The following is a 12212-nucleotide window of genomic DNA, read 5'->3' as shown; positions in this document are numbered from 1 at the left end:
ACACCAATAAAAAGGAAGGATGTAACGATTTCAAGCAGGAAAGAGCAGAAACATTTATACTCACCAGTTTAATTGCCACATACTCATTGGTGTAAAGGTTCTTGCCTAGAAAAGAAAACAGCATATCAGGTTCTCTTGCTTAAATATGTCATTTTCCCTGGTATTTTGAAACGTTACATTATCAAGATCAATAACATATCTAATAGCACATAGATGCGTGTTTGAGGTGGCTTTTAAAAATTAAATTCAACAGGAAAAATTCACCTTTTCTACTTTAAAACTTTGAGTAATTATTGTAATATATAATTTATATACGTCTAACGATACTTTGCAGGGATTAAACACACAGTACTGCAGGGTTAGAGAATGTAAGTTTATGACTGTAATGGTACATCATAACTAATCACCCAGGAAGAGGAAGTAAACACAAAAAAAAAACAGGTTCAATGTTTACTATGTCATTATAAGAACAGAAAGGAACTGAAAAACAATTTATGTAAGAACTTGCCTGATAAATTAATTTTTTTCATAGTGGCAAGAGTCCATAAGCTAGCGACGTATGGGATATACATTCCTACCAGGAGGGGGCAAAGTTTCCTAAACCTCAAAATGCCTATAAATACGCCTCCCACCACCCACATACTTCAGTTTTAACGTATAGCCAAGTAGTGAGGTGTAAAAAGGAATTAAAAAAGCATACATAAAAGAGGAATTGGAAAAAAAAATGTGCTTTTATATAAAAAAATAATAACCACCAAAAAAGAAAATTTATGCTTACCTGATAAATTTGGTGGGTTTTTTTTAGACACGATGAGTCCACGGATCATCTTCATTACTAATGGGATATTCACCTCCTGGTCAGCAGATGGAGGCAAAGAGCACCACAGCAGAGCGGTTAAATAGCTCCTCCCTTCCCTCCCACTCCAGTCATTCGACCAAAGTTAGGAAGAGAAAGGAAAAGCCAAGGTGCAGAGGTGTCTGAAGTTTATAATAATTAACAACCTGTCTAAAAGAACATGGCGGGCCGTGAACTCATGTCTAAAAAGAAACAAACTTAGGTAAGCATACATTTTCTTTTTAAAGACACAATGAGTTCACGGATCATCTTCATTACTTATGGGATACAATACCCAAGCTAGAGGATGATACGGGAGGGACAAGACAGGGAACCTAAACGGAAGGCACCACTGCTTGAAGAACCTTTCTCCCAAAAGCGGCCTCAACTGAGGCAAAAGTGTCAAATTTATAGAATTTCGAAAAAGTGTGAAGAGAGAACCAAGTTGCAGTCTTGCAAATCTGTTGCACGGAAGCTTCATTTTTGAATGCCCATGAGGAAGCAACAGTCCTAGTGGAATGAGCGTAACCCTCTCAGGAGGCTGCTGTCCAGCAGTCTCATATGCAAAACGGATGATACTCCTCAGCCAAAAAGAAAGAGGTAGCCGTAGCTTTCTGACCTCTACGTTTTCCAGAGAAAATGACAAACAAAGAAGAGGACTGACGAAAGTCCTTAGTTGCTTGTAAGTAAAATTTTAAAGCACGAATAACGTCCAAATTGTGCAAAAGACGATCTTTCTGAGAAGAAGGATTAGGACACTAGGACAGAACAACAATTTCCTGATTAATGTTCCTGTCTGAAACAACCTTAGGAAGAAAACCTAGTTTAGTACGTAAAACTACCTTATCTGAATGGAAAATAAGGTAAGGCGAAGTGTATTGCAACGGCGAGAGCTCAGACACTCTACGAGCTGAAGAAATAGCAACAAGAAATAAAACTTTCCAAGATAACAACTTAATATCTAAGGAATGCATAGGCTCAAACGGAGCCCCTTGAAGAACTTTGAGAACTAAATTCAGACTCCATGGAGGAGTAACTGGTTTGAACACATGCCTGATCCTAACCAGGGCCTGACAAAATGATTGTACATCTGGGACCTATGCCAGTCGTTTGTGTAACAAAACAGATAAGGCAGAGATTTGACCCTTTAGGGAACTTGTCGATAAACCCTTCTCCAAACCTTCTTGGAGAAAAGACAAAATTCTGGGAATCCTAACTCTACTCCATGAGTAGCACTTGGATTCACACCAAGAGAGATATTTACGCCATATCTTATGGAAAATCTTTCTAGTTACGGGCTTACGAGCCTGAATCATGGTCTCTATGACCGAATCAGAAAAACCCCACGTGGATAAGATTAAGCGTTCAATCTCCAAGCAGTCAGCTTCAGAGAAACTAGATTTGAGTGAAGGAAGGGCATTTGAATGAGAAGGTCATTCCTCAACGGAAGTCTCCAAGGTGGCAGGGATGACATGTCCACCAGATCTGCATACCAAATCCTGCAAGGCCAAGCAGGTGCAATGAGGATAACTGATGCCCTCTCCTGCTTGATTCGAGCACTGACCCAAGGAAGAAGCGCAAACGGGGGAAATAGGTATGCAAAGCTGAAGGACCAAGGAACCGCCAGAGCATCTATCAGTTCCGCCTGGGGATCCCTGGACCTCGACCCGTATCTCGGGAGCTTGGCATTCTGATGAGATGCCATGAGATCTAACTCCGGCCGACCCAATTTGAGAATTAGGTTGGAGAAAACTTCCGGGTGGAGTTCCCACTCTCCCGGATGAAAAGTCTGTCTGCTCAGAAAGTCCGCCTCCCAGTTGTCCACCCCTGGGATATGGATCGCTTACAGATGGCAAGAATGGGCCTCCGCCCACTGGATTATCTTGGCTACCTCGGTCATCGCTAAGGAACTCCTCGTTCCTCCCTGATGATTGATGTAAGCCACTGACGTTATGTTGTCAGACTGGAATCTGATAAACTGGGCCAAAGCCAACTGGGGCCAGGCCAGAAGAGCATTCAAGATCGCTCTTAGTTCCAGGATGTTTATAGGAAGAACAGACTCTGCCTGAGTCCATACTCCCTGAGCCTTTAGGGAACCCGAGACAGCTCCCCCCCTAGAAGGCTGGCGTCCGTTGTCACAATCACCCAGGATGGTCTGTGAAAGCAGGTTCCCTGGAATAGATGATCCAGAGACAACCATCATTGGAGTCCTTCGTCTCCTGTTCCAGGGTTATTCGAGGAGACAAATCTGCATAATCTCCATTCCACTGCCTCAGCATGTTTAACTGCAGAGGCCTGAGGTGGAACCGAGCAAACGGGATGATGTCCATTGCCGCCACCATCAGTCAGATTACTTCCATGCACTGAGTCACTGACGGCCGAGGAATGGACTGAAGGGCTCGACAGATATCTAGAATCTTTGATTTCCTGACCTCTGTCAGAAAAATCCTCAGATATAGAATCGATTAGAGTTCCCAAGAAAGTCACCCTTATCTTCAGGACTAAGGAACTCTTTTCCAGATTTACCTTCCAAACGTGAGTTCTCAGGAAGGATAGCACAACGTCGGTATGAGATCTTGCTTGTTGACAAGATGGCGCCTGGATTAGAATATCGTGCAGATAAGGTGCCACCGCAATGTCCCGTGGTCTTAGAACTGCCAGCAGAGACCCCAGAACCTTTGTGAAAATTCTGGGTGCCGTGGCCATACCGAAAGGAAAAGCCACAAACTGAAAGTGTTTGTCCAGAAAAGGCAAACCTCAGGAACCGGTGATGATCTGTGGATAGGAACATGAAGATATGCATCCTTTAAATCCACTGTCATAAATTGATCCTCCTGAATCAATGGAAGAATGATACGAATAGTTTCCATCTTGAATGATGGAACTCTGACAAAACTTGTTTAGACTCTTGAGGTCTAAGATAGGTCTGATGGTTCCCTCCTTTTTGGGAACTACAAACAGATTTGAATAAAAACCCTGCCCGTGTTCCTGTACAGGAACCGGAATAATTACTCCCAGGGAGGAGAGGTCTCTTACACAATGTAAGAAAGCCTCTTTATCTGGTTTGCAGATAATCTTGAAAGAAGAAATCTTCCTCGGGGAGGAAATTTTTTTAACTCCAGTTTGTATCCCTGAGACACTATTTCTATAGCCCAGGGATTCTGAACGTCTCGAATCCAAGCCTGAACGAAGGAAAGTCTGCCCCCTATCAGATCTGGTCCCGGATCAGGGGCATGCCCTTCATGCTGTTTTGGATTCAACAGCAGGCTTTTTGTAATGTTTACCCTTGTTCCAAGACTGGTTGGGTCTCCAAGTAGGCTTAGATTGTTCTAATTTAGAGGAGGAAGAGAAAGAATTTACCTTGAAATTTCGAAAGGAACGAAAATTACTCTGTCGTCCTTTCTGTTTGTTTCTCTTATCCTGAGGAAGGAGATGACCAGTGTTCCCTCTAAGGACAGTTTTGTGTGCAGCCCAGCAGGGAAACAGTTAACAAGAGACACATACCTTGCCATCTGCATTGTGCAGTGTTTGCTAATTGCAGGGTGTGGTTACCTAATTAACTGTTTCACTGCTGGGCCGCACACAGAACTGGCCTTAGAGGGAACACTGGAGATGACCCTTACCTCCCGTGATATCAGAGATAATTTCTGTCAGGCCAGGTCCAAACAAGGTCTTCCCCTTGTAAGGAATCGCTAGAAGCTTAGATTTAGATGACACGTCTGCAGACCAAGATGTTAACCATAAGGCTCTGCGGGCTAGGATGGAGAACCCCAAACTCTTGGCTGCCAATTTAGTAATTTACAGAGAAGCGTTCGTAATAAAAGCATTAGCTAACTTCAGAGCTTTAATCCTATCTTGGATCTCCTCTAAGGAAGTCTCAGTCTTGAGAGACTCAGACAGAGCATCAAACCAATAAGCTGCCGCACTAGTGACAGTAGCAATGTACGCAGCCGGCTGCAATAGCAGACCTTGGTGAACATAAATCTTTTTAAGTAGACCCTCCAACTTCTTGTCCATGGGATCTTTAAAAGCACAACAATCCTCAATGGGAATAGTAGTTCGCTTGGCTAAGGTGGAAATAGCCCCTTCCACCTTAGGAACCGTTTGCCAAGCTTCCCTGACAGTGTCAGCTATAGGAAACATCTTTTTGAAAATAGAAGGAGAGAAGGGAATACCTAGTCTCTCCCATTCCTTAGAAACAATCTCCGAAGCTCGCTTAGGCGCCGGGAAAACATCTGAGTAAGAAGGAACTTCGAAATATCTGTCCAATTTACTCAACTTCGCAGAAGCGACCACTACTGTGGAATCGCAGTCGTCTAAAGTAACCAAAACCTCCCTGAGTAACAGGAGGAGGTGTTCTAGTTTAAACCTGAAAGAGACAACCTCTGAATCAGTCAAAGACAATGAACTCCGAGTCTGAAATTTCGCTTTCTGATAGAACCTCTATACCCTCCATCTCAGTTCCCTGGGAAGGTACATCCGAGATTGCCACCATGGCATCAGAAACCTCACTGAACACATGGTTGTCTTTCCTCTTATGTTTGCCTTGTAGCATAGGAAAAGCAGACAACGCATCAGAAATTGTGGAAGACATAAGTGCAGCTATGTCTTCTAAGGGAACTCCAGCAGGTGCTAGAGCAGAAGTACAGGGCACTGCTTGTGCGGGCGTTAAAGATTGGGACGTTTGGGGAGAAAGCTGCGGCATACTCTGAATCTCGTCAGACTCCTGAGAAGCATCCGCTTTTGAAAAATTTTGTTCATGAAAAATTCTCTCTATAGCTTAAAGCCCTCTTAATACATGAGGGACAAAAAGGAATTGGTGGTTGCACATTGGCATCCAAACACATTGCGCAAGTAACATTTTGCACAGCTTCTATATCCATATTAAAAGGGACACTGTACCCAAATTTTTTCTTTTGTAATTCAGAAAGAGCATGCAATTTTAAGCAACTTTCTAATTTACTCCTATTATCAATTTTTCTTCGTTCTCTTGCTATCATTATTTGAAAAAGAAGGCATCTAAGCTTTTTTTTTTTGTTTCAGTACTCTAGACAGCACTTTTTTATTGGTGGATGAATTTATCCACCAATCAGCAAGGACAACTCAGGTTGTTCATCAAAAATGGGCCGGCATCTAAACTTACATTCTTGCATTTCAAATAAAGATACCAAGAGAATGAAGAAAATTTGATAATAGGAGTAAATTAGAAAGTTGCTTAAAATTTCATGCTCAATCTGAATCACGAAATAAAAGTTTTGGGTACAGTGTCCCTTTAAAGAACAGAAAAATAATGTAATAACCAAAAAAAATGTTATTACAATAAATTGTTACTGGCCCTTTAAAATTTAAAACTAAAAGTTTTTAATGCAGGGAAAAAAATGTGTTGCAAAATGAAAAGGAAAATTTAAAAAGAATACCTTAACTCAAAAATTTTTGAATGTCTAACAAGATACTGTGCCTTTAAATTTTAAACGGAAACTATTTTCCTGCTTTAAAGAAAAAAATGGATATACATATATATATATATACATATATATATATATATATATATATATATATATATATATATATATATATATATATATATATATATATATATATAAAAAAACAAACATTTTTATTGCTCACAACAGTCAGACACCTCTACGCCTCAGCAGCTCTGCTGAGGCGCCTACCTGCCGACCGGTCTCACTGCAATGTCCCAGCGGTGCAGAAGATAAGGTCTCTAGAGCGCTAACAACCGCTTGCCTGTTCTGCTGAAAAACCATGCGGTTCTAGTGCCATACTTAATCTCCAACCGTCCTTGCTTGTTTGAGAGTAAAGTCGCCCCACAGCTAAACTGGAACACCAGACAAGTGGAAAAGTGTGCAGCGTAATAGCAAGCGCGCAAAAAACAGAATTTATGTTTACCTGATAAATTACTTTCTCCAACGGTGTGTCCGGTCCACGGCGTCATCCTTACTTGTGGGATATTCTCTTCCCCAACAGGAAATGGCAAAGAGCCCAGCAAAGCTGGTCACATGATCCCTCCTAGGCTCCGCCTACCCCAGTCATTCGACCGACGTTAAGGAGGAATATTTGCATAGGAGAAACCATATGATACCGTGGTGACTGTAGTTAAAGAAAATAAACTATCAGACCTGATTAAAAAACCAAGGCGGGCCGTGGACCGGACACACCGTTGGAGAAAGTAATTTATCAGGTAAACAAAATTCTGTTTTCTCCAACATAGGTGTGTCCGGTCCACGGCGTCATCCTTACTTGTGGGAACCAATACCAAAGCTTTAGGACACGGATGAAGGGAGGGAGCAAATCAGGTCACCTAAATGGAAGGCACCACGGCTTGCAAAACCTTTCTCCCAAAAATAGCCTCAGAAGAAGCAAAAGTATCAAACTTGTAAAATTTGGTAAAAGTGTGCAGTGAAGACCAAGTCGCTGCCCTACATATCTGATCAACAGAAGCCTCGTTCTTGAAGGCCCATGTGGAAGCCACAGCCCTAGTGGAATGAGCTGTGATTCTTTCAGGAGGCTGCCGTCCGGCAGTCTCGTAAGCCAATCTGATGATGCTTTTAATCCAAAAAGAGAGAGAGGTAGAAGTTGCTTTTTGACCTCTCCTTTTACCAGAATAAACAACAAACAAGGAAGATGTTTGTCTAAAATCCTTTGTAGCATCTAAATAGAATTTTAGAGCGCGAACAACATCCAAATTGTGCAACAAACGTTCCTTCTTCGAAACTGGTTTCGGACACAAAGAAGGTACGACTATCTCCTGGTTAATGTTTTTGTTAGAAACAACTTTTGGAAGAAAACCAGGTTTAGTACGTAAAACCACCTTATCTGCATGGAACACCAGATAAGGAGGAGAACACTGCAGAGCAGATAATTCTGAAACTCTTCTAGCAGAAGAAATTGCAACCAAAAACAAAACTTTCCAAGATAATAACTTAATATCAACGGAATGTAAGGGTTCAAACGGAACCCCCTGAAGAACTGACAGAACTAAGTTGAGACTCCAAGGAGGAGTCAAAGGTTTGTAAACAGGCTTGATTCTAACCAGAGCCTGAACAAAGGCTTGAACATCTGGCACAGCTGCCAGCTTTTTGTGAAGTAACACAGACAAGGCAGAAATCTGTCCCTTCAAGGAACTTGCAGATAATCCTTTCTCCAATCCTTCTTGAAGAAAGGATAGAATCCTAGGAATCTTTACCTTGTCCCAAGGGAATCCTTTAGATTCACACCAACAGATATATTTTTTCCATATTTTGTGGTAAATTTTTCTAGTTACAGGCTTTCTGGCCTGAACAAGAGCATCAATAACAGAATCTGAGAACCCTCGTTTTGATAAGATCAAGCGTTCAATCTCCAAGCAGTCAGCTGGAGTGAGACCAGATTCGGATGTTCGAACGGACCTTGAACAAGAAGGTCTCGTCTCAAAGGTAGCTTCCATGGTGGAGCCGATGACATATTCACCAGATCTGCATACCAAGTCCTGCGTGGCCACGCAGGAGCTATCAAGATCACCGACGCCCTCTCCTGATTGATCCTGGCTACCAGCCTGGGGATGAGAGGAAACGGCGGGAATACATAAGCTAGTTTGAAGGTCCAAGGTGCTACTAGTGCATCTACTAGAGTCGCCTTGGGATCCCTGGATCTGGACCCGTAGCAAGGAACCTTGAAGTTCTGACGAGAGGCCATCAGATCCATGTCTGGAATGCCCCACAGATGAGTAATTTGGGCAAAGATTTCCGGATGGAGTTCCCACTCCCCCGGATGTAATGTCTGACGACTCAGAAAATCCGCTTCCCAATTTTCCACTCCTGGGATGTGGATTGCAGACAGGTGGCAGGAGTGAGTCTCCGCCCATTGAATGATTTTGGTCACTTCTTCCATCGCCAGGGAACTCCTTGTTCCCCCCTGATGGTTGATGTACGCAACAGTCATGTTGTCTGATTGAAACCGTATGAACTTGGCCTTTGCTAGCTGAGGCCAAGCCTTGAGAGCATTGAATATCGCTCTCAGTTCCGGAATATTTATCGGTAGAAGAGATTCTTCCCGAGACCAAAGACCCTGAGCTTTCAGGGATCCCCAGACCGCGCCCCAGCCCATCAGACTGGCGTCGGTCGTGACAATGACCCACTCTGGTCTGCGGAAGGTCATCCCTTGTGACAGGTTGTCCAGGGACAGCCACCAACAGAGTGAGTCTCTGGTCCTCTGATTTACTTGTATCTTCGGAGACAAGTCTGTATAGTCCCCATTCCACTGACTGAGCATGCACAGTTGTAATGGTCTTAGATGAATGCGCGCAAAAGGAACTATGTCCATTGCCGCTACCATCAAACCTATTACTTCCATGCACTGCGCTATGGAAGGAAGAGGAACGGAATGAAGTGTTTGACAAGAGTTTAGAAGTTTTGTTTTTCTGGCCTCTGTCAGAAAAATCCTCATTTCTAAGGAGTCTATTATGGTTCCCAAGAAGGGAACCCTTGTCGACGGAGATAGAGAACTCTTTTCCACGTTCACTTTCCATCCGTGAGATCTGAGAAAGGCCAGGACTATGTCCGTGTGAGCCTTTGCTTGAGGAAGGGACGACGCTTGAATCAGAATGTCGTCCAAGTAAGGTACTACTGCAATGCCCCTTGGTCTTAGCACCGCTAGAAGGGACCCTAGTACCTTTGTGAAAATCCTTGGAGCAGTGGCTAATCCGAAAGGAAGCGCCACGAACTGGTAATGCTCGTCCAGGAATGCGAACCTTAGGAACCGATGATGTTCCTTGTGGATAGGAATATGTAGATACGCATCCTTTAAATCCACTGTTAAACACTAAAAAACTCTAAGCCATCTCCGTGGAGATGTTGCCTGTACAACGGCAAAGAGAATGACTGGGGTAGGCGGAGCCTAGGAGGGATGATGTGACCAGCTTTGCTGGGCTCTTTGCCATTTCCTGTTGGGGAAGAGAATATCCCACAAGTAAGGATGACGCCGTGGACCGGACACACCTATGTTGGAGAAATAATAGCCCCGCCAATTGCCGACGTTAACAATACACACAACCCGACTGGCTTCATTTTTATGAAAATTAAACCGATAGTGACATAAGCTTAAAGGGACATAATACTCATATGCTAAATCACTTAAAAATGATGCAGTATAACTGTAAAAAGCTGACAGGAAAATATCACCTGAGCATCTCTATGTAAAAAAGGAAAATATTTTACCTCACAATTTCCTCAGCTCAGCAGAGTAAGTTCTGTGAAAAAAATTATACTCGGCTGCTCCAAACTGCAGGTAAAAAAAAAATGAAGAAATGAACAGCAGCCAATCACCATTAACAGTGCTGAGGTCATGAACTCTTACTGTGATCTCATGAGATTTCATTGTAAACTTCCTTACACTGAATAGGGAAATAAGATGAGTGTGCATGTAAGATCACTCCCTTAGCTGTCCTGGGACAGACATACTGATTTGCTGCTTAGAAGTCCTTTACAATGGGATGTGGCTACTGAGGAACTTTTGAGGTAAAAACAAAATTTATGCTTACCTGATAAATTCCTTTCTCCTGTAGTGTGGTCAGTCCACGGGTCATCATTACTTCTGGGATATTAACTCCTCCCCAACAGGAAGTGCAAGAGGATTCACCCAGCAGAGCTGCTATATAGCTCCTCCCCTCTACGTCACCTCCAGTCATTCGACCAAGGACCAACGAGAAAGGAGAAGCCAAAGGGTGTAGTGGTGACTGGAGTATAATTCAAAAATTTTTTACCTGCCATAAAAAACAGGGCGGGCCGTGGACTGACCACACTACAGGAGAAAGGAATTTATCAGGTAAGCATAAATTTTGTTTTCTCCTGTTAAGTGTGGTCAGTCCACGGGTCATCATTACTTCTGGGATACCAATACCAAAGCTAAAGTACACAGATGACGGGAGGGACAGGCAGGCTCTTTATACGGAAGGAACCACTGCCTGAAGAACCTTTCTCCCAAAAACAGCCTCCGAAGAAGCAAAAGTGTCAAATTTGTAAAATTTGGAAAAAGTATGAAGAGAAGACCAAGTTGCAGCCTTGCAAATCTGTTCAATAGAAGCCTCATTCTTAAAGGCCCAAGTGGAAGCCACAGCTCTAGTAGAATGTGCTGTAATTCTTTCAGGAGGCTGCTGTCCAGCAGTCTCATAGGCTAACCGAATTATGCTACGAAGCCAAAAAGAGAGAGAGGTAGCCGAAGCTTTTTGACCTCTCCTCTGACCAGAATAAACGACAAACAGGGAAGACGTTTGTCGAAAATCCTTAGTTGCCTGTAGATAAAATTTCAGGGCACGGACTACATCTAGATTGTGCAGCAGACGTTCCTTCTTCGAAGAAGGATTAGGACACAAAGATGGAACCACAATCTCTTGATTGATATTCCTGTTAGTGACCACCTTAGGTAGGAACCCAGGTTTAGTACGCAGAACTACCTTGTCTAAATGAAAAATCAGATAAGGAGAAACACAATGTAAGGCGGATAACTCAGAGACTCTTCGAGCCGAGGAAATCGCCATTAAAAAATAGAACTTTCCAAGATAACAGCTTGATATCAATGGAATGAAGGGGTTCAAACGGAACACCCTGTAAAACATTAAGAACTAAGTTCAAACTCCATGGTGGAGCAACAGTTTTAAACACAGGCTTGATCCTAGCTAAAGCCTTACAAAAAGCTTGAACGTCCGGAACTTCTGACAGACGTTTGTGTAAAAGAATGGACAGAGCTGAAATCTGTCCCTTTAAGGAACTAGCGGATAAACCCTTTTCTAAACCTTCTTGTAGAAAAGACAATATCCTCGGAATCCTAACCTTACTCCATGAGTAACTCTTGGATTCGCACCAATATAAGTATTTGCGCCATATCTTATGATAAATCTTTCTGGTAACAGGCTTCCTAGCCTGTATTAAGGTATCAATAACTGACTCAGAAAAACCACGTTTTGATCAAATCAAGCGTTCAATTTCCAAGCAGTCAGCTTCAGAGAAATTAGATTTTGATGTTTGAAGGGACCCTGGATCAGAAGGTCCTGTTTCAGAGGTAGAGACCAAGGTGGACAGGATGACATGTCCACTAGATCTGCATACCAAGTCCTGCGTGGCCATGCAGGCGCTATTAGAATCACTGATGCTCTCTCCTGTTTGATTCTGGCAATCAATCGAGGAAGCATCGGGAAGGGTGGAAACACATAAGCCATCCCGAAGGTCCAAGGTGCTGTCAAAGCATCTATCAGAACCGCTCCCGGATCCCTGGATCTGGACCCGTAACGAGGAAGCTTGGCATTCTGTCGAGACGCCATGAGATCTATCTCTGGTTTGCCCCAACGTCGAAGTATTTGGGCAAAGACCTCCGGATGAAGTTC

The 12212-nt window shown here is 43.0% G+C and overlaps 1 protein-coding gene across 1 annotated transcript in view; it reads right to left on the bottom strand.

Moving 5' to 3' along the window:
- The window catches only part of CSNK1G1 (casein kinase 1 gamma 1), a gene marked incomplete in the record, with an annotated part of 566217 nt that overhangs the window by 347847 nt on the left and 206158 nt on the right, over nucleotides 1-12212 (bottom strand). The window contains 1 exon segment of the mRNA XM_053717378.1: nucleotides 65-105. Coding sequence (XP_053573353.1) covers nucleotides 65-105 — 41 coding nt within the window.

This window comes from Bombina bombina, chromosome 6 (genome assembly GCF_027579735.1).
Source record: "Bombina bombina isolate aBomBom1 chromosome 6, aBomBom1.pri, whole genome shotgun sequence".
Taxonomy (NCBI): Eukaryota; Metazoa; Chordata; class Amphibia; order Anura; family Bombinatoridae; genus Bombina; species Bombina bombina.
This window is presented reverse-complemented; position numbering and strand designations above follow the sequence as displayed.